Raw genomic sequence first — 20,232 nt, 5'->3', positions numbered from 1 at the left:
TCTCATATTAGATAATCAAAAAACAAATGTAAATTGTAGGCATTTGACGCCGCGGCAAAGTGTGGAATTCCCCGTGTGATAGAACCGTCTGACATGGTGCTGTTAGCCGTCCCAGATAAGCTGTCTGTGATGACTTACCTGTATCAGCTGCGTTCTTACTTCACGGGACAGACCCTGGAGGTGCAGCAGATTGGGATGAGCGCCAGTGAGAGCACCTACACCGTGGGTGAGCATGACACTGAGGATGACGCCAGAATCTCAGAAGAGATGTACGGCAAAGGTATCAAACACTCCTCCAGCAGGGAGAGCTCACCATTCAAACAAAATTCTAGTAGAGGTAGTTCCTCTGAAAGAAATCCTCCAAAGTCTCCCAGCAAAGTGTCACCTGAGAAAACAAAGCGCAAGTCCCCTAGTAAAGAGCGATCACCTTCTGTGCCTACCACACCAAAGGGTCTCTCAAAAGATGTGGCCAGTGGAATGAAGGATTCCCCTGAGAAGGACAAATTGATGACTAGAAAACAGCTACGTAATCCATTTGACTCAGACGATGAAGAAGAAACAGGGGAGAAGTCACCAGTAACAGACACCCCTGCTGAGAGAGATTCATCGGACACTTCGCAACCACTCAGGTAATATTTGTTTGTCAACCACATAGTGCAGAGATTATACAGCAGTACATTTTTAAACAAGATGCTAACTTTTGAAGTCACAGTAAATACTGCTGGTCATGTGGGAAGGTCTGCCAACTTGCAGATGGTTGATGTCATGGAAATGAAATATTCTTTAAAAAAAATAAATTATGGGTGCACCACTTACATGGAAGTGTCATTTAGATATGCGAATGCGGTAGCTTTGACATGCACTATGGGAACATGCATTGACTAACTGCGTGATTGTATTGTAGTCGTAACAACAACTGTTCAGCTGGTGATGAGCCTGTGAAGAGGAAAATTCAGGAGAGGAGAGCCGTCAAAAGTCATGTGGAGACGTCACAGGTAATCGCTGGACAAACACATGTCACATATATATTTCAGTGTCACAAAGGATGGAATGTTATTTCTTTTGTCAGCAGGATAAGACTAGATGCCTGTGAAAATGTGTCTCTTAAATCCCTTACTTCAGCATCACTATTTAGAAGCAAAATAAAAGAATTTCTTCTAGAAAATAAATGAACCCTCGTGTTTCCCTCGTTCATGTGACTAATTATGTTATTTTTAAATAATGTATTTAAATCTTTTTACGCATACCTTTGTATGTATATGTGTGTGTACAGTCTAGTACATAAACATGCATAAATTTCATATACTCTATTTTCCCTAGGATAGAACAAGCTGACTGAGCTTTAATCTTGCCAGCATGTTATATTATCCAATTCATATTTAGTATATGTAAGTGAAACTGGTGAATCAACTAGTCAAGTTTGTCTGTTTAAATGACAATGTAAGGTAAGGTAGCACTTACTAGCACTAACATTACTGCTCCAGCAAGAAAAAAATCAAAAAAAGTAAAGTTGGTTTTGGATGTAGTTTTCTGCAGTGTTTTTACTGATGCTTGCTTATTTTTGAGGCATTCTTTCACTTAGGAATTTTCATGTGAAATATTTGCTACACAGCAAAAGCCCTGACCTCATGGTTCTGAATTAACCTGCAGATTAAACCACTCGTTGTTTCCAGTGTGTGACAGGCATCACGTCCTGTACTGCCCGGATTCCTTAACTGTTCAGAAAGCTGCAAACATTTATTGTTTATTTTACTACATTATGTTATAGACAACTCCACAGCCAGAAGCTGGCTCAGAGAGACGAAGACCAACCAGCTTGGTGAGTTCAGATTGTATTGCACTGTCAAATTTCAACATTGTAGGTGTAGTGCTTGTTTGGTGTGGTGTTTTTGGGGTGTTGTCAGTGGCATTTATTATGTGTAATTGTTTTGTAAATTGTTTTTACATTTGTTGTGTATAAAGTTTGTTCTATGGGTGATGATAAATAAGTACAGGAATAGATTTTTAAAAAAATTTCTTGATATTTATGCAGTTTTGTTGACTATAGTTTTAGAGGCATTTAAAGAAGTCTTTAGTTTATACTAGTACAGCCTGATAAATGTCATTGATTTGTTTTTATACATTTGTTCGTATGAAGTGAAAGCCTATGCATGTAATCTAAGTATTCATCATTTTTTTTTTCGAAAACATTTTGTATACTTTAGAATGTTAGTAATGAAAGAGCATGGTGTATTTGTACCTTTTTGTTTTCACTGTATGTTTATTATCATACATTTGGTAAGATGGTTTTTGCATATATTCTTTTTCCACACTTTTTTTTATGTTCCTCTTTGCTGGTATTCGTGACAGTATATAAGTGGATATGCTAACATATGTTCTGTTCTGTTTTGTTTTACACGTGTGGTTTTGGTTTGGATTTGACTTCATCGTTTTGATTAGTCTACATCCCAGTGCCGACGCGAAGAGCTGAAACAACGAGCGCAGATGCTTCTGGAGCAAATGCGCCAAGAGGCAGCACAGAACCGCGCTGATAATGCTCATGGCAAGACTCAGCCTGCCAGGTCCTCACAAGAGGTAGGAGCACCTCCGGCCTCTATGGGGTGCCACTCTCACCTCCTCTGTTCGTACATTAACTGTTCATTGTTTTCTCATGTCCTGTTCATCTTCACCTCTCAGATACATGTGCTTTTACTGTAGATCTCACATTTTACGTCTCTTCAGCTTCTGCTCTTTTAATTGAGGGTTAAAAAGGAGTTCTCGTCTTTGACTTGTTTGGACACATGATGTTCTGGTTCAAAACCGTCGTTGGACAGGGGATTTGTAGATTTTCCACTCTGACTATTCTTCAAACCTTGTTGACAGGAAGTGGTTGACTGCACAAGACGAGTATGGTGTTACACAGTCTAACGTTCATTGAAGATCCCTTATCTTCCACCCGTACGGTGTTCGTATGGTTAGGGCATGTTGACCACTGTGGTTGCACAGTCTAACGTTCATTGAAGATCGCTTATCTTCCGCCCATACGGTGTTCATGTGGTTAGGGCATGTTGACCACCGTGGTTGCACAGTCTAACATTCATTGAAGATCCCTTATTTTCCGCCCATACGGTGTTCGTATGGTTAGGGCATGTTGACAACTGTGGTTGCACAGTCTGACATTCATTGAAGATCCGTTATCTTCCACCCATGCGGTGTTCATGTGGTTAGGGCATGTTGACCACTGTGGTTGCACAGTCTGACATTCATTGAAGATCCCTTATCGTCTGCCAATACGGTGTTCATGTAGTTAGGGCATGTTGACCATTGTGGTTGCACAGTCTAACGTTCATTGAAGATCCGTTATTTTCCGCCCATACGTATTCATGTGGTTAGGGCATGTTGACCACCGTGGTTGCACAGTCTAACATTCATTGAAGAACCCTTATCTTCCGCCCATGCGGTGTTCATGTGGTTAGGGCATATTGACCACTGTGGTTGCACAGTCTGACATTCATTGAAGATCCCTTATCGTCTGCCAATACGGTGTTCATGTAGTTAGGGCATATTGACCACTGTGGTTGCACAGTCTAACGTTCATTGAAGATCCCTTATCTTCCACCCATACGGTGTTCATGTGGTTAGGACATGTGAACCACTATTCTTGCTTCTGAAAATTGTGGATTATCTGATAGACCGAAGGGAATAAGAAAGCTTTTTGTTGATAAAATTGAGCTTTAGGAAATGTAAAGTGGAGTTCTGGGACTATGTATGTCAATTTTCCTTCTTAATTGCCTTTTAAACCTTCTCACACCTGCTTGTTTCTTTTGTGGTTGATACTGGTAATACTTATACTGAGCTGCAATTTTTATTGAATTTTAATTTCTTTGAATTGCATTTTAAGTGCTGCTTTATCAGTTATTTTTTTGACAAATCTTATTCTGTGGCTATTATATGGGTAGTGATGCCATTTTTCAAACAGAATATGTATATAAAACTTAACACTTAAGTCTTGCTTTCTTCATCACCATTATGCAGTTTTCTACATTGGTAATCATATCATTTTTAATGTTTTTGTGCATTAATATAATTAAACCATTGTCATCAACATGACCTTAGTTTATCATGTATATGCCTTGCAGTGTACATTTGCATGGTTCAGCTTGATTAATTCTGAATGTATAATGTGTGTGTATGCTGCTGTTTTCAACATGTGGATGTTTTTAAGAACCATTGCACTGTGCTGTGTGTTTTAGCTGTGGTTTATTAAAGTAGTTGATCTGCGTCAGATAAGTGATCAATTGAAGTATAACATCACGATTGGTGCCAATGAGTCATTCAAGTAATGTGTATATAAGGGCAATAAACAATGATTGAGAACAATGCTGGTAAAGTACCTTAGGAAAGGTAAATATATTTATAGTATGTATTTAGTTTGGTTTTGTCTACAAATTTCAAAGTTGACACATTTTTCCATTTACCTGCAAATTTGTATTGGTGTGAGAAAGTTAAGAAGTGTCATTCTAAACATAAATTACCTAGGCCAGCACTTCTTGAAAAGTCATGAACCAAAACCAGCTATATACATGAGATATCCAAGGACTGGAAAAGTGAACAAAATAGTTTTGTCCACTTGTGTAGGGAAAGGGTACTTTGTATGCCAAGGGATTTGTTTAAACGGCCTTGTTACACTGGTGGGGTAAACCATGCTCTCTGTTAAATGTTTGTGTACTTAGTGTATAACACATTGGCATTTATGTGTTCACGTATCGGATGAGTGTTTTGAAGCTGTGGCTTAGATTGATGGTGGTGAAGTTGTCAGCTTTAGTGTAAATGACAGACTGAAGAAGAAAACCGTCCTTTGTATTTGCCCTTATTATACAGTGATACAAGTTACGTGTAAGTGGCACAGGCGTTGTACATGTAATCTGGTATGATGTTGGTGTGACTTCAGACTGACAATGAGCGACAGAGGCAGTTGCGAGAGCGAGCCCGTAAGTTGATTGCTGACACGCAGGCCAGCATGAAGAGCTCTGATAATCAACCTTCAAGCCCAACACAGGATGCACCAGGTAACACTTCTAAACTCCTCCTTTCAACCCCATGTGTTTTTCTCTTCTTTACAGCTTTGTTTGTGAAGGGTAAATTTGTATGATTTACACAACGTGGTAATAATCAGAAGAAAAAAAAGTTTAAAAAAATTGCTTTGAAGTTGAATATTCAATGGGGCATGTGGATAGGCATGTGGACCGCTCTTCTTACTTTTGAAAATTGTGGATCATAAAGCCATATCTGACAGGCCGAACTGAATAAGAAAGCTTATTGTAGACAAAATTTAGCATTAGAAAATGCAGGGTGAAGTGGAGTTTGAGGGTCCAGAATTCACTGATAAAGATAGAAAACAGCTAAGGATATCAAATATCAAGTCAGTCTGGCTTCTTGTAAAAGTACTATGTAAAATACATGAAAGTGTAAATCAGTATATTCTTCACCAAATCAGACCAGCCATGAGTGAGCTTACTCTGAAGTTAAAACTTGTAAATACCAGTATGGAGTGATTTCATTTAACTGACAATGAAAAACATGACCATGGCATGTCGTATATACAAGTATATTTCACTAGGATTTTAGAGTAATTCTGACTGCACAATCAGAGTGGAAACTGCACATGCCAGTAAGCATATATATATCAGTATTGGCATTTTTAGCCAGTCAGGAAACACAAACAATGTAAAACAATGAAAACATTATGGATATTGAGACTGACGGGTTAGTAAATATGGCATGCTTTTTCATCCCCCTGTATCTCAATACCCAGATATGTTTTCATTGTTTTACCGCGTTTATGATTCTGCCTTTGTCCCTGCATTTGCTGTATTTGTTAATACCAGGTTTGTTTACATGCAGTTGCCACTGTGACGATGCAGTTAGAATTACTTGAAAGCTTAGTGAATATATATACAGTATGTTTAAAATTTCCATAGTCTCATCATTCATTGTAAGTGAAAACAGGTTCTCCCTTAACAATAGCTGCCCGTAAATTTCTATTTATTGGAAGTCTTTGAAAACCATGAATTTGCATTTGATTAAGTTTTGTTTGATATTTAAATTTTGACACCTGTGCAGGATTGCCATATTTCTCTTTGTTCATCATCTGCTTCTCTGTTGTGCCTAGGCTCTCCAACCTCCCCAGGGCAGATGTCAGAACTAAAGATCAAGAAACTCACCCTCGTCAAGCCTAACCTGGGAGCAACCTTCAACCGGTCGCGCTCCAGAGACAGTGACTCCACAGACTCATCCCAGGTAGGTGTGGCTGTCAGATACCTGGTGAACACACTCAAGTGCTGATTAACCCTTAGCTACATGTAAATGCATTTTGTATCTCCATCTCTTTGTCATTTTCCTCTCCGGGTGTATGTGGGAAAATCTGCCAACAACCTGGGGATGGTCCTGGGTTTCCCCTGGGTTTCCCCCGGGCTCTGTCCGGATTCCTCCCACCATAATGCTGGCCACCATCATATAAGTGAAATACTCTTGAATACGGCATAAAACACCAGTCAAATAAATAAATAAATCTTTGTCATTTTACATGTGTTGATATGAGCTTATGAAGCTAAGTGGGCTTATAAAACTTGGGCCAGGTGCCAATTCTACAATGCCATTTCTGACATTTCAGTCAAATTTGAGTTTATTTGTGGTACCAATAAATTACCATTTAGACCACCTCGTAAATGTCATACTTATACAAGTTTAACAAAATTTCAGTATCCAAAAAAATTTTGATTTGTTGTGAGGCATTGGCCCTTGACTCTTAAACCTTGGTTAGGATTGAAGGTCAAAAGGTTTGAAAGATTGTACTTTTAGAACAGAGTATCCACAAGATCGGAGTCAAGTAAAAACAAGAAAGAAACTCAAATTCTAGAAGTGTATGTAGTGCTTTGCATGTTGGCTTATTCAGTGTTCAGGAGTAGGTACATACGTTAATTGACCTAAGTTTTGCATGATTAAGTTGTGTGGAAGGTAGGAGGATATCTTCCTGGAAAAATGTAAGCTTAATCGCCAAAGGTAATTTTTATTACCTTTATTTCTCCTTGAAAATTCTCTTCTTTGGTGAAATGTTAGGTACATATATATTTACAGGGGTTGTAACCAATGAACCGGTGTTATTTTGGGGTAGGGGAGGGGGGCAGTATTCTTTCCCCACTGTATCATTCATTAATCCTTTCCATTTTCTTCAGAGTAAAGATAATTTATCTAATGGTATAGAAAGCAAAAGCCCCAAGTCTACAAAGCAGCGCAAACGTTTGGGATCGCCCAACTACAGTCTACAGTGTATACAGGATTTCCCTGACTCAGCGGTAAAGGGTAGGCTCAAAACTTTTCATTTAACAGTGAACAAAATCGACATGGATTGGCTAACAGTGCAATAGAGATAGGGTTTCTTGGGTTAAACACTAGGCTATGGGTATGCCTAAATAAATCTGGTATACCTAACATTCAGCTCAGGCTCTTGCCTATTGCACACCAGCAAATCAGAAATGATTGTAATTTATTTCTTTTGATAATCAGTGACTTAACTTCAATGGACTTAAAAGTAGTGCTTCCATAATATTACTGAAAGGGGGCCTGGCTGGCTAAGATAGTGGCAGTGCCGGCTCACTGGCGTATCAGGCCCTTGACCCATGAGGGCATGAGTTCAAATCTAGCTTCTGCTGCTTTGCAGCTAGGGATATTTTAAGTCAGGGTTGTCAGATACCTTGCAAAGAACGGAGGTTTACTCCACCCACAAACCTCACAGCTGTCTTGTAAGTTGAGTGAATAATTTTGGGGTACAGTGTTAAAACGCCAACCAGTCAATCAATCCATATTATTGAAAAGATGTTTCACCTGGCAGATTCCAGTTCTGAACCACTGACAGCAACGGCTAACTGAAACAAACAATGAGACTCTCTCAGTGCATATCAAATTTGCAACTTGCATTCTGCAACATTAATGTTGTGATTTTAGAGCCAAGTCATATCACAGTTTTGCTAAAGTTAATTATATAAAATACAAAGATTGAAAATATATGGTTATATAAGAGTGTTTCTGTTGCTTAATGAGGGTTAGTAAAAAAACCATACCATTATTTGGGATGTGTTGTTTTTGTTGCAGCTGATTCAGTTCCAGAAACAGAGAGAGGCAGTGATGGTGAATCGGACAGATCAGATATTGATGATTTGTTCTACAATGAAGATGTAAGTATACCTTATTGTTACGTGTCAGGCCATTGATAGGATATCATATATATATATATATATATATATATATATATATATATGTATATATATCAAACTGAAATGCAAATTGTTTTCAAGAATAAAAGAAAACAGGTGGAAATACATATTTATGTTGACAAATTGTCCTTTCTTCACACCATTCAATTTTTTTTTTTTTTTTTTTTTTTTTTTAAAAGAAGGTTTACGTTTTCTGTAGCCATGATGTAAATGAGAAGCAGGAAGAATCACAGAAAATTTAATTCCTCAATAATTTGTTTTAGTCTACAGATACTGTAATCTTCAAACATGGGCAAATTTACAATAGCTGCTACACCCCACAAATAGTCAGTGTTGTCATGGAATAATGCCGTTTATTCTATGACTGGCCCATGTTAGAAAATGGCATGTCAAAAATTGAGACACAGGCTATAGAGCTGCTTGTTAAAGCTAATCCTGAAGTGTTCCCAGTACAAACCACCAGGATAAATTAGGAAATGCACGCTGATTTGCAACAGTTTGAGACAATCAGATAAAAACTGAAGGCATGAATCCAAAATACTGACAATGGTTTTGATTCTGGTGTGCGCAAATCAGGCTCAGTCCTCTTTCTCTATCTTGTGTTTGGTAAAACCTGTTTTGGGTGGAATTGCAGAATTCATTTCCCAAATGAAGCTGAGTTGATTATGTTTGCTACTAAATATACATGTCGCACATACATGTACTTAAGAAAGACTTTCAAAGTGAAAAGATTAGCCTTCTAACTGTTATGACCTCGAGATTTTGTATTTGTTGTCGATAAACCATCCTGTTATTGTCTGTGTGTCTAATGTTGACAGTTCTGTGACACAAACCAGTATGTCAAATCTGAGATGGATGCCCTGGAAAGAGAGCAGAGTCAGGTGGATGAGAGTGCAGCTATCCTGGAGAAACAACTCAGATTAGTCATGGACAAAGGTACTGCTTTCTGCTCATAGTCATAAACTTGTACCCTTTCCGGGCTGGTGTTCACAACCTGTTTTCAAATCGGAGAATCTCTGTTGGTGAGGCCATTGAGGGGGCATAACTGGATAGAAAATGTCGATACCTAAAATTGTTCATAGATCGGAAAAGTTATCTCCCCTTAATTGTTCTTTTCAATATTTTTGAAGATAGTATTTAGAAGGTATCAAGGTCCATTATGGACCATTTATTTCATGAATTTTGTTGTGATAAATATTTGATGTAAAGCACATACAATCTAAATAAATAATCATTGCCATTTTAAACTCGTACAGGTAAAAAATCAGAAGAGGAGCAGTTGATGCAGGAATGGTTTTTGTTAGTCAACAAGAAGAATGCTCTGATCCGCAGGCAGATGCAGCTAAATATTCTGTAAGTAATTACAATTACTTGAACTGATTTTTACTTTTTACTTCCTCCATCACTTTATGCTAGTTTAAGTCATTGAGGTGTTGCCTTTTATTGGTTATGTCACCTGAGACATGAGCTTTATCCCATTCTCGAAAGGGGCATATTCAAGATTCACTGGCTTCTATTGATCTTAATTTTATTTATTTACCTGATTGATGTAATACACCATACTCAAGAATATTTCACTTACACCACATCAGTCAACATTATGGTGGGAGGAAACCGGGCAAAGGCCAGGGAAACCCATAAACATTCACTTGATCATATGGCCAGAGTTAAAACCAGCATGAACTGAACTGAACCATGCCTCAGGCTAAGATCTCAAATCTTGGAGACCATATCTGCTCTCAGGAGACTTGGTGGCGATGACTACTGAATACGGATCTAAGGGTAGTTCATGTTGCCTTACATGAAGTTTGTTGATTACTTGCCATCAGTCATTATGGTATATACTGTAAATTTTTCGACCTTTTCAACCAATAAAGCACTTTCTTTCAGTGAAATTTATTCATACAGTTATTATCAAAGTGATGCTAAAAGGATTTGTTTGTGTCTCTACACATGCAAGCTTCATAAAACTGTGCAAATTAGTTCTCTACACCCTAGAGCTCTCTCAAAATGTTTCAGAGTATTTGTTGCAGAGCCGGCTGAAATGTCGGAAGAATTAATGTAGTATAATATATCATAACTTAAATCATAGTCTATTGAAAAATGCTTCTACAGTGTATAAATACACCTAAGCAGCTATATGTAAAAGCACTATACACATGACTACATCTATAGTTTAGTCAGAGTGGCGTCTCATTTTCTTAAAATCCCCTAGTCGGGTGAAACATGAAAGATTTGGAAGATAGATTAAAAAATTGGAAATGAGACACCTCAATTTCAAACTGTGGCTAAATCTCTGACTAAAAGTCTTTTTGCAATTTAAATAAGTTTGGGCAATTTTTGCTTTTAACCTCCTGAAGATAGTCATTGAGTCACTTTTGAAGGTATCTTGTTATTTATTTATTGTGAAGTTGTGGTCCTTCCCAACTTAAATAATATTACCTAAATGTCTCATGGATCCTTATCACAATATCTAGGTTTCTTTCTTCTTTTTTTTTTTTTTGATGAAAAAAGGATCAGTTTTAGTGCTAAATAGAAATGCAGTATGTATTTTCTATATGAATTAATAACATTGAAATAAGTAGAGTGATTTGCTAACTACTGATGTTCCATGGGCATTAGATGAGAAAGTACAGAGCCCTTTTTGTAGTACAAATTACATAGTACATGTATGTGATAAGAGTTATATCATTGCTCTCCCTTGCGTAGGACGAAGATAAACAGCGGCAGTATATTTTGTGATAAAGTAACTTTTTCTGTAGTAAGAATAAATGATTGTACCTTCACGCCAATCTTCCAACCATATCATCGCGAGCTGTAGTAAGAGTACTAATCTACGTATTAGTCAAACTACCCACCAAAGTAATAATGGGTTGAAGCCACAAAAGTAGCTGTATTACAATGTTCGCTGTTTACTGCTGATCATGTCAAACACTGATGATTCACTTATTTGTATCTTTGTAATATTTATCTTGTAACATTTAAATCCAGGCTTTTAAGTGAACCACTAATGAACGATATCTGGTGTTGTATGAAAGTATCGAATTCCATTTCAAAGTGAAACATTATTCAGTGCGGCATTAATCAACAATAAGAAAGGAAAAAAGAAAACCTACAGGTAGAGCTGTATGTCGTTGTGTAAGTGTACAATTTGCTGTAGCCTGCCACCCATGAGCTGTTTAACATGTCATCTTTTGTGGAGAAGTCTGACAGCGTTGTGTGCTGATTGTAGTAGTGTTAACAATAATCTAATCTACAGGTAGTACAGGAAGTTTGAATTTTAATTTACTTAAGGGTGAAAAATGAACGACTTAAACATTTAATTCAGAGAACTTTTTTCCTTTCATGATTTTCTCCTGCTTGAAGAATGTTCGTGTCACGATATGACTTCAATATTGTTAAGCCATAAATAATATTTCATCACTTTTTATAGCAGAACTTTAAAACATTATGTGTATGATTTAATATTTTAAGTCATTAAGAAATATCCATTATATAATATTTTGTCAGAATTTGTTGCTTTCTTTATTTTTTTTGCAAACAATTTCTGGTTTATTCAAATGTGTTGTTCTAGAAATAGTGTTCAGTTCATTTTCTGATCAAGTGATTTTAGCTGTCTGTTTTACACCAAGAAAATATGAACTCCGAAATATGATACTTCCTTCTTATTCAGAAAAACCTCTTGTGCCTGTCACAGGTCTAAACTCTTGTCCCCTTGTATCGCTGCATTATTAACGCTTACGAGAAGGCCGGTGTCTTCTGAACACAGGGACTGTCACTTCAGAATGCAAGGGGTGCTGTTGTGTTTGGGGGGGAGTGGGGGTTGGGGGGGGGGGGGGGGAGGGTAAGCCGTTCATTTTACAAGCTGTATGAATCATGTCGTGGTTGTTAACAAATTAAATGGTGTTAATTCCTATTAGTTTAACAGACCTCCATCTTGTCTAATTATGTGCTGGATGGTAAATGGCACATTAGCTTTGGGCAGAAAATGACTTTCTTTTCAAAGAGCAGTAGATCTTTTGTTACATATGAAGTGTAATTTTCATTAAAAAAAAAATTAGAGAGAAGGGAAGATTTATGGTCTCTTGTTACATAATGTGAGAAACATACATGTGATTTATCCTCTCTAATCATACGTGTGAAGGTCTTCCAGCAACATATTGATGGTTGTGGGTTTAGCTCAGTTTTCTTCCCTTCCTTAACCTTATATTCCTGCCGTCATATAAGGAACATGCTATGTATGGAAATCTTCACAGTAACCAACTCAAACTGGAATGTATATATACACTGTACGTGTAGTATGCTTTTAACTTCCTTTGTTAAATCTAGACTATTTATTTATTTATTTATTTATTTGATTGATGTTTTACTCCATACTCAAGAATAGATTGTTTTTAAACTAAAAGAAAAAAAAATTGATAATGGGACTATAAAAATATAGTAAGTGTTCAGCATCTGAATGAAATGGTAAAGAAATCTAAAGGCCATTTGATTACGGCCGATTGTCAATATGAAAAAACCTGTGGAGGATGTGTGCTACAGTAAATAATCCGGCAGGAGTGCTGGGGTAGAGGATGATACTAATTCTGTGGTGATTTCAAAGCCTGGTTTTATACCCAAAACACATGGTTTGACCATTCTGGCTGTAGAGTTAGGTTTGATGGGAGAAGTTGGGGCTGTTACAGCAGATTACCATGCCAATGTTTAGTGAGGAGAAGGTATTAGATCATTGATTCCAGAGTGGGGGTCTGTGGGCTGCAGGAGGGAAGTGATGGGGTGTAGTGAGGTGCTGTGTTGACTGTAAAGATATACATTCAGTAATCTGTGGAGAAAACAGAAGTGAAACAGTGTCCAGTGAAGGGGAGGTGGGCTGAGGAGTGTTTGTCTGGGCCAGGGTTATAATCCCAGCCTAAGCTCATCTCCAAACAGTGAAGCTGTCATATTGAGGGGCCTGTCGCCTCTCACTCTCTCACCAAACACAAACACAACCATTGCTTTTTTTTCTCGCTCCTCTGTCTGCGTCTTCTCATTTTTGTGGCCTGTTGGTGAAAGGCCTGATACAATTCTCAAACAGTTCTATTGTCTGTCTGCTAATTATGAAATGACACCGAGACAGGCGTTGTATCCCTGCACTGGCTGACGAGCCCCAAACTTTTCCCACATACATCCCCTTTGACTGGGGACTCTGGGGTAAGATGGTGTAACAGAGCCATTGTCCTGGCCTGGTTACCCAATGGTTAACAAGAGAAACATGATTTTAGCAAGTAGAAGACAATGGCAAAGACAACTCTGTGAGGGAAGGCTGTGAGAGTTAATGATGCTTTCCATCTCTCCTGACCAGATGCCTGCCCCACGATCTGACCTCAACCAGCTCCAGTGGGGTCAAGGAGTTTGGGGCAACCCTGACTTCCTCTTTGATTCCATTTGAAATGGTGCGAACTCAACCACAAAACCATGCCAGCTATTGGCATGGTACACCAGACTGCTGAAGGACTGTTGTAGCAAGGTGTTGGGGACTCAAGGCTGCGCTATCAAGAAGACATTAGGGGCTGACAACGATTTCCATCCTCACATATGGACATCTTCCCAGGCTTTGTGAGAGCTTCTGGTTTGGGGCAGGCCACAAACTTCCCTTCTGTTATTCTTCACCCTGGTCTGGGCTAACCAGAGATGTGGTCATAGTTACACCCAACAATATCTCCCCTCTAAACTGAACAACTGCCATTCATGTAATCCATTTCATTCTCACAAGGCTTGATATGACCAGAAATCAGATATTGCTGTATTGGTGACCTTGTCTATTTAATAACCAAATCATATTTCAAAGGTTTCTTAGAGGAGACCATTAAGGAAATAGAATTTGGAGCAAGTCATATTCAATTAATGTTCAAACATAAAATAATATATTACTTTTAATATTGAGTAGGATGTAAAAGACAAATTCATCAAAGAAAGAAATTAGGAAGTTTTTAAATGATTCAGTATCTTTGCATTTAATCTTTTTAAAAACTTACCCTAGCAGGAAATTGAAATGTTTGTTAAGGAGAAATCATTGTTTAAAATTGTGCATAGATAAAAGAATTGCTTTGAAAATGTGTTTATTTCATTGTGGTTTAACATAAATTTCAGTGGAAACCAAGAAAGGAAAGCTATTTAAGAAAAAGCCTGTCCTATTGTTTTAACAAAGGCTTACTATTATCCTACATTCAATAGTTTCATCATACATCTTAGTCATAGAGCTGTTAAATATACATGGTGGGAAAGAAGTCTGAACCATTTTGTTGTTGCCACGAATAAGCGTCTTTAAGAAGAATGAATTAAACTTCCTGGTGTCTCATTTCCTTTTTCAACGAGGACAGATGAGAATTACATTTAGCTCTAAAGTAAGTTTGAACATGATTATCAGAGGAAGAAATGAAGGGGAATAAAAATTATGAAAAAGATGCATGTGATGGAGATGTCACAAAAAGTGTTCACAAGTGCTTTAGTGAGGAGCACATGTAAATAGGAAACTATTCATTCCAATCTGCAGTGTTTCTCTACAGTAATCTGTTACAATAATAACTAAATATCGATAGATGAGCCACACTTGTGTGATTAGCTTTATGCCATAAGGCAATGTTATCTGGCCTTACCACAGTATGAGTGCATATCTCAGACCATAGATGATATGCTTGCTGTGTTTTGCTGAGTTTGAGATTGTTTGTACTTCAGTGCAGCTTCAGATCTAAGCCACCTGTAGGTCACCTGATCACACCTGTCATCCCATTGTCCTACATTTGTCTTACACAACATACAACAATCTGGACCATGTCCAATTTTCTGAACACAAGTTGCTTTTGGCTTAGTGACTTAGGTTTTCCTGAAGTGCTGTTCCAGGAGGTGTCCTGGTGGCGTCGGTCCATGTTGGGTAGTCGGGGTTTAAGCAGTGGGTGGACTGGGGACATGTGTGCCCCTCCACAGGTGGATGCTGCCCTAATTGACGGGCGCGGATTACCTCCCTCCCCAGGGTCGTATGAAAACAGAGTGGAGTGGCTGAGATTGAAATGTTACTAGATGTGGTGGAGGTTTATGACTGGGGCCAGCGACAAGTTCTGGCCACGCCATTATCTGATGAGACAAAGTTAAAATGGCTTTGGGGTTGAGAGTGAGTAGAGATAGGCTAATCCCTTCTTAGCGGAACCGGCAGTTGCTGCGCAGAGCGAGGCTGCCAGGTTATGGTCCTGACACTTCTGCTGACAATCCTTGTCACATGGCACTTTACGCGGCCAGCATCTACCCAGGGGCAAATTAACACGGATCTCCACTCAAAATGGTACTTAGGAGACACAACTGGCTTAGCACAAACCAACTTAACAGCCAGCCTTCCCCTTCTCTTACCAAAGGTCTCCCAGTAAATTCATTTTCACTTTTCCCCTTTTTGCGTGCTTTTGATCAATTATGTGTTGAAGTTTTTCAGTTTTAATGCTTTTATGTTTGCTGTCCAGAGTTGATGGAAGCTTTTGTTTTACTTCCGCAATGATAATCTGTGATTTCTCTTAACCTCCGGCCAAATAAGCTTTTATGTATGTCTGCAGGAGACGCTGACATTTGAACAATATACATGAAACTCTAACAGATGATCTGGAGTTGACTTCTCACCTGATACATGGACCACTGGCTTTGATATCCGAGTGGTTTTGCGGTTCATCTGTTCCCTCATTTTGACCAAGCATTACTTCATCATTTGTCAGTGTTGCATTTTGGTCTGTGATTGTAGCCTGAAGATCGCCTTCTGTTCCAGAAAAAGATTTCAAAGGCACCAGGATTCACTCATCTTGTCTTTTCACTGATGATAAGTGTTTGTTTATAGCTAATAGACTTTCAGTCACCTCAACTTACCTCTGTTTGTTATGTTTTTTAATTTCCATTATATATGTTCAAAACTAGAAGATTCTTGATGTAACAAGTAACAATAATAATAATAAAAAAATGGATAGGGTGTTAAAATGGTGTGTCATTGAATGATCATTGCTCTTAACTGATTACTTCTAACCCCAACATGACTTGTCCTTTCTTGTAGTGAGGGAGTAGTAGTATTCACTGATCAGTTCGGCTAGAGAACCAGTCTGTAAGGACTAATACCCCCGTCTCAAGCTGACAATCCCACCTAAGAAGTTCCATTTCTTTGTAGTTCCGTAATTACGTGATTTGTTGGCCGTAGACAAGCGCTAGGGCTCAGGGAGCTGGAGGCCGTGGCTAGTTTAGAAACTAGATCAGCCAGTATAGAAACACTGCTCTCCCTAGTCCTCTGATCCCCTCCTCAATTGCCCTGCCCAATCCGATTGCTGGGGCTGTATTTAACTCAGATATTCCACGGAAAAAGAGCTATCAAAATTGAACCCCTATATAGCCACTTTGCTGTAAAACCTACTGACCTTAATTCTTAGACAATCTTATTTTATCACAACTTTAGCCTAAACTTATTAGAGGTGGAAATCTGTGTGTAAACTGACTTGTATAAAAGGGCTTGTTGTGTTTGTGTGTTACAGAGAGAAGGAGGAGGATTTGGAGCGGAGGTTTGAGCTTCTCAACAGAGAGCTGCGAATCATCATAACCATGGAAGGTAAGTCCTGACAATCGTCTATGTCTGAGTAGCAGTGTATACTGGACAATGTGGAGGTTCCGCAAGGGCTCCAATGGGGTTCCATGAAAACATTTTTGTACTGATTTAGTTTCTCTTTAACTTTCCATGGAAATGATTTATTGAGTTACTTATTTTTACTATGTAATAATTCTTGTATACCCATACACTATACACTTGATAGGTTTCTTCCTACCATAATGCCGGTCGCCATCGAGTAAGTAAAATATTCTTGAGCAACACGTAAACCGCCAATCAAATAAATAAGTAAATGAAAATTCCTTAAAGCCTGAGGTGCCCAGTTTTAGCACTTCATAAAATTATAAAATGTTTCACCGTGTTTAGCAAAATTTGTTCAGAATATATCAAATATTACAGTTTTAAGATATGGAATGATTTAAAACAAGGTAATCTGAGGTTGACGGACTAAAGGTCTTTTCCTCCATGGAGTTTCAGGATTTGTCATTAGAAAAATCTTTTTAAATCGTAACAAATGAATTGTGTTTATTTGAAGAAATTCCCTGATATTGGTAGGCTCTTTGCCAATGTTCATTCACTAGTTTCCTTGCCATAGTGCTTAAATATGGGGGAAAATCTGAAAAAATTAATCAGGCTATGTGGAATCCCTTGTGTCATAACAACTTCCTGGACACCCTGTTAGACACCAATATGACCTTCAATGACAGTATTAGGACACCCATCCTATACTGACTCTCGGTATTGTTTTTATTTTGGCCTCTGCTTAATGCCAGTTTGATTGTGCCTGGATGTGAGGAATATTGTGTTTATCTTTGGAAGCCATTCTTCACTAGGCACATGTTTTACAGCATTTTCCCAGATGTGTGAAAATTATTAGCATGTGAATGCCAGTTCTGAGTTTTCAAAGTCTCAGTTTACACGATACTCATCACTTTCTTTTGTGATGCAAAAACATTGATTTTTAGTTTGGTGGATATCATAGAAAATTACGATTTTCCTCAGGTTAGGTTGTGCTCATTGACAGCTGTTTCAATTTCTGCCTTAATGATGGCGATGACTGTGTACACAGGGTGAGAGTCTGTGTGAAGACTAGCCCCTTCCTGGCCACGTCTTGGGGTAGGGTGAGACTCTGCTGTTTCTGAAGGGGCAGGACGCCTGTTTACTCGCAGAGAGACGGACAGGAAGTAGCCCTTTAGTAAGTGTAACCCACACCGGCCATTGATCGAACCCTAATGTGTGGAATGGTGATACAGCTGTCTGTGCGAGACTAGATACCCAGCCCCTAGCCCAGGAAACATGGCCAAGTGTGCCGGTAAATGGATTCCACCCTGGCTCCACAGCCCTACCAAACTCGCCCACTATTAATGGCTATTGAATCAGTGGGCAAATATTTTGAAATTCTCACTGGATACTTTGTCACATTGATTAGCCAGGAACAGTTTAGCTAATGATGGAGAAAATGGCTTTCCCGTCCTGGCTGGGGACATGTTGTGTACAGATGCCGTCTGTCAGTGTGTACGCGTGGTCGACAGTGATTTGATAGTGCACTGACTTCCTCAAACATTGCCAGCATTTAAACGCCTCTGCCACAGAAAGGAAATAGGAATAGGTGACCAGTTGGACTTCACTTGAAACCTTCAGCTAAAGGATGTTGCAGGGCGAACTGTTGGTGTAGTGAGAGAGGGTCTGTCTGGGAGCTGTCACCCACCCGCTTTCTGATGGATTGTGTTTCTCTGAACATATTGACCATGCTCTTTTTGCAGCTCTCTGTAATTGCCCATTGTGGACAGGTAGAAAGGGCATGGAAAGTCAGACCCTAGCTCAGACTTGTTCAACTCCACACATCAAAGAGCTCCCATGACTGTGTACCCAATGCAGTGACAGACCAGAGTGAATAAAGATCGGTAGCAATAGACCTTGTCCTGTGGGGTGATTGATCATGGCCCACTGGGACTGAGGGGTGGTGTTGTACTTGCCACTTCCACACCCAGCCGGTTGTTAGTAACACCAAATAACATGGTATTATTGGGGCAGTGGCCTAACCTCTCACCTCTCATTCATCAACACATTTTACCTAGATCAGAAATACCTGGATCATGCGAGGGTATTGTTCAAGGGTCACTTTCACAAATGTATGCAGATATTTCTCTCCACAGTACTGTAAATGTTTTCAAACACTTTTTTCCGTGGAATCTATGCATACAAATATTTATGCCAGTAAAAAATGCAAGCTTCATAAAACTGTGCCAGTTATTTCTTTACATCACATAGTTTTCTCAGAATGTTCCATTTCATTGGATGCAGAGGAGGTTGAGAAGGTTGAAGAAGTAGGGTTACTGTATAAAGCTACAACACAGAGTATATAGAGAGGTTTTTTTCTTCTTCCATTTAGTACTTGTAGGCCTGTCTTTTGTCTATTTTTAATCCAAAATTACTAGTGCCAGATAAAGGTAGCCCAATTATTTTATTTGTTCATCTTTTTCAATCTTTCAAAATTTTCAGTAGAGGTCATATCATGGGTGAAGGAAACTGGTGTGCCTAGAATAAACAGACGACCTTTCGCAAGCCACTGACCAGCTAGAATACTTGAAGAATAATGATTAAATGCATGAAGTTTATATTGCTGGATTGAAACAAAGGAACAACAGCTGAGAAGAACAGTGAAGCGAGTTTTTAGGAAATTTAATTACTTGTATCAACAAGCTGGACAAGTGTAAACAAATACATTCATATGAAATTTGAAAGGAAATATTTGTTGGTAGCATGTGTCCATATAAGTGTGTTTGATTTACTTGATATCTGGGAAAGTTTGTTGAATTTTTTTTGCATGATATAACAAAATTTCCCAACTTATGTTGTGAAAATATTTAAAGAATTGCATAATAAATGAGGTTTTTAACAATTTTGTTTTCAAATGGAAAGTTTTTTCGGGACTGAGATTGGCTCCAAAACCAAGTATTGTTATCTTAGACAGTGCAAGTCACATTTTCTTGGCATATCTGCTCAGATTTGTATGGTGTTGGTGAAGCTGGTTAACTGTGTGAAGCCTCATAAAAAGGGGCCCTGTGACTTTTGCTGTTGAGTATTTGCCAGTTTTAGCATACTATTTAAATTTCTCAGGGCATCATCAGAGAAAGGGAAATAATTTGTATTGTCATTGATTAATCAGTGATATTCAATTTCTTCAGATTGGCAGAAGACTGAGGCGCAGAAACACAGAGAAAAACTGCTGTTGGAAGAGCTTGTGAATGTTGTTAACAAACGTGATGAGTTGGTTCAGCACCTGGATTCTCAGGAAAGAGCGTAAGTCAGATACACGCACATTTGGCTTCAGAGCTCTGATTTATCATCTGAATTGCGACTTACACTCAGATTTTA

The 20,232-nt window shown here is 38.5% G+C and overlaps 1 protein-coding gene across 2 annotated transcripts in view; it reads left to right on the top strand.

Annotated features, from left to right (window-relative positions):
• Positions 1 to 20,232, top strand: part of LOC135466364 (EH domain-binding protein 1-like) — a 33,873-nt gene that overhangs the window by 883 nt on the left and 12,758 nt on the right. Inside the window, exons 3-14 of one of the 2 annotated variants that reach the window (XM_064743799.1) lie at positions 40 to 629; positions 905 to 995; positions 1,769 to 1,819; positions 2,440 to 2,574; positions 4,931 to 5,048; positions 6,152 to 6,279; positions 7,215 to 7,341; positions 8,131 to 8,213; positions 9,071 to 9,188; positions 9,509 to 9,605; positions 16,784 to 16,857; positions 20,043 to 20,157. In XM_064743799.1, coding sequence (XP_064599869.1) covers positions 40 to 629; positions 905 to 995; positions 1,769 to 1,819; positions 2,440 to 2,574; positions 4,931 to 5,048; positions 6,152 to 6,279; positions 7,215 to 7,341; positions 8,131 to 8,213; positions 9,071 to 9,188; positions 9,509 to 9,605; positions 16,784 to 16,857; positions 20,043 to 20,157 — 1,727 coding nt within the window. The remainder of the gene's footprint in view (positions 1 to 39; positions 630 to 904; positions 996 to 1,768; positions 1,820 to 2,439; positions 2,575 to 4,930; positions 5,049 to 6,151; positions 6,280 to 7,214; positions 7,342 to 8,130; positions 8,214 to 9,070; positions 9,189 to 9,508; positions 9,606 to 16,783; positions 16,858 to 20,042; positions 20,158 to 20,232) is intronic. The other variant, XM_064743800.1, reaches the window with a different exon arrangement.

The sequence above is a fragment of the Liolophura sinensis genome, chromosome 6, assembly GCF_032854445.1.
Source record: "Liolophura sinensis isolate JHLJ2023 chromosome 6, CUHK_Ljap_v2, whole genome shotgun sequence".
NCBI lineage: Eukaryota > Metazoa > Mollusca > Polyplacophora > Chitonida > Chitonidae > Liolophura > Liolophura sinensis.
This window is presented reverse-complemented; position numbering and strand designations above follow the sequence as displayed.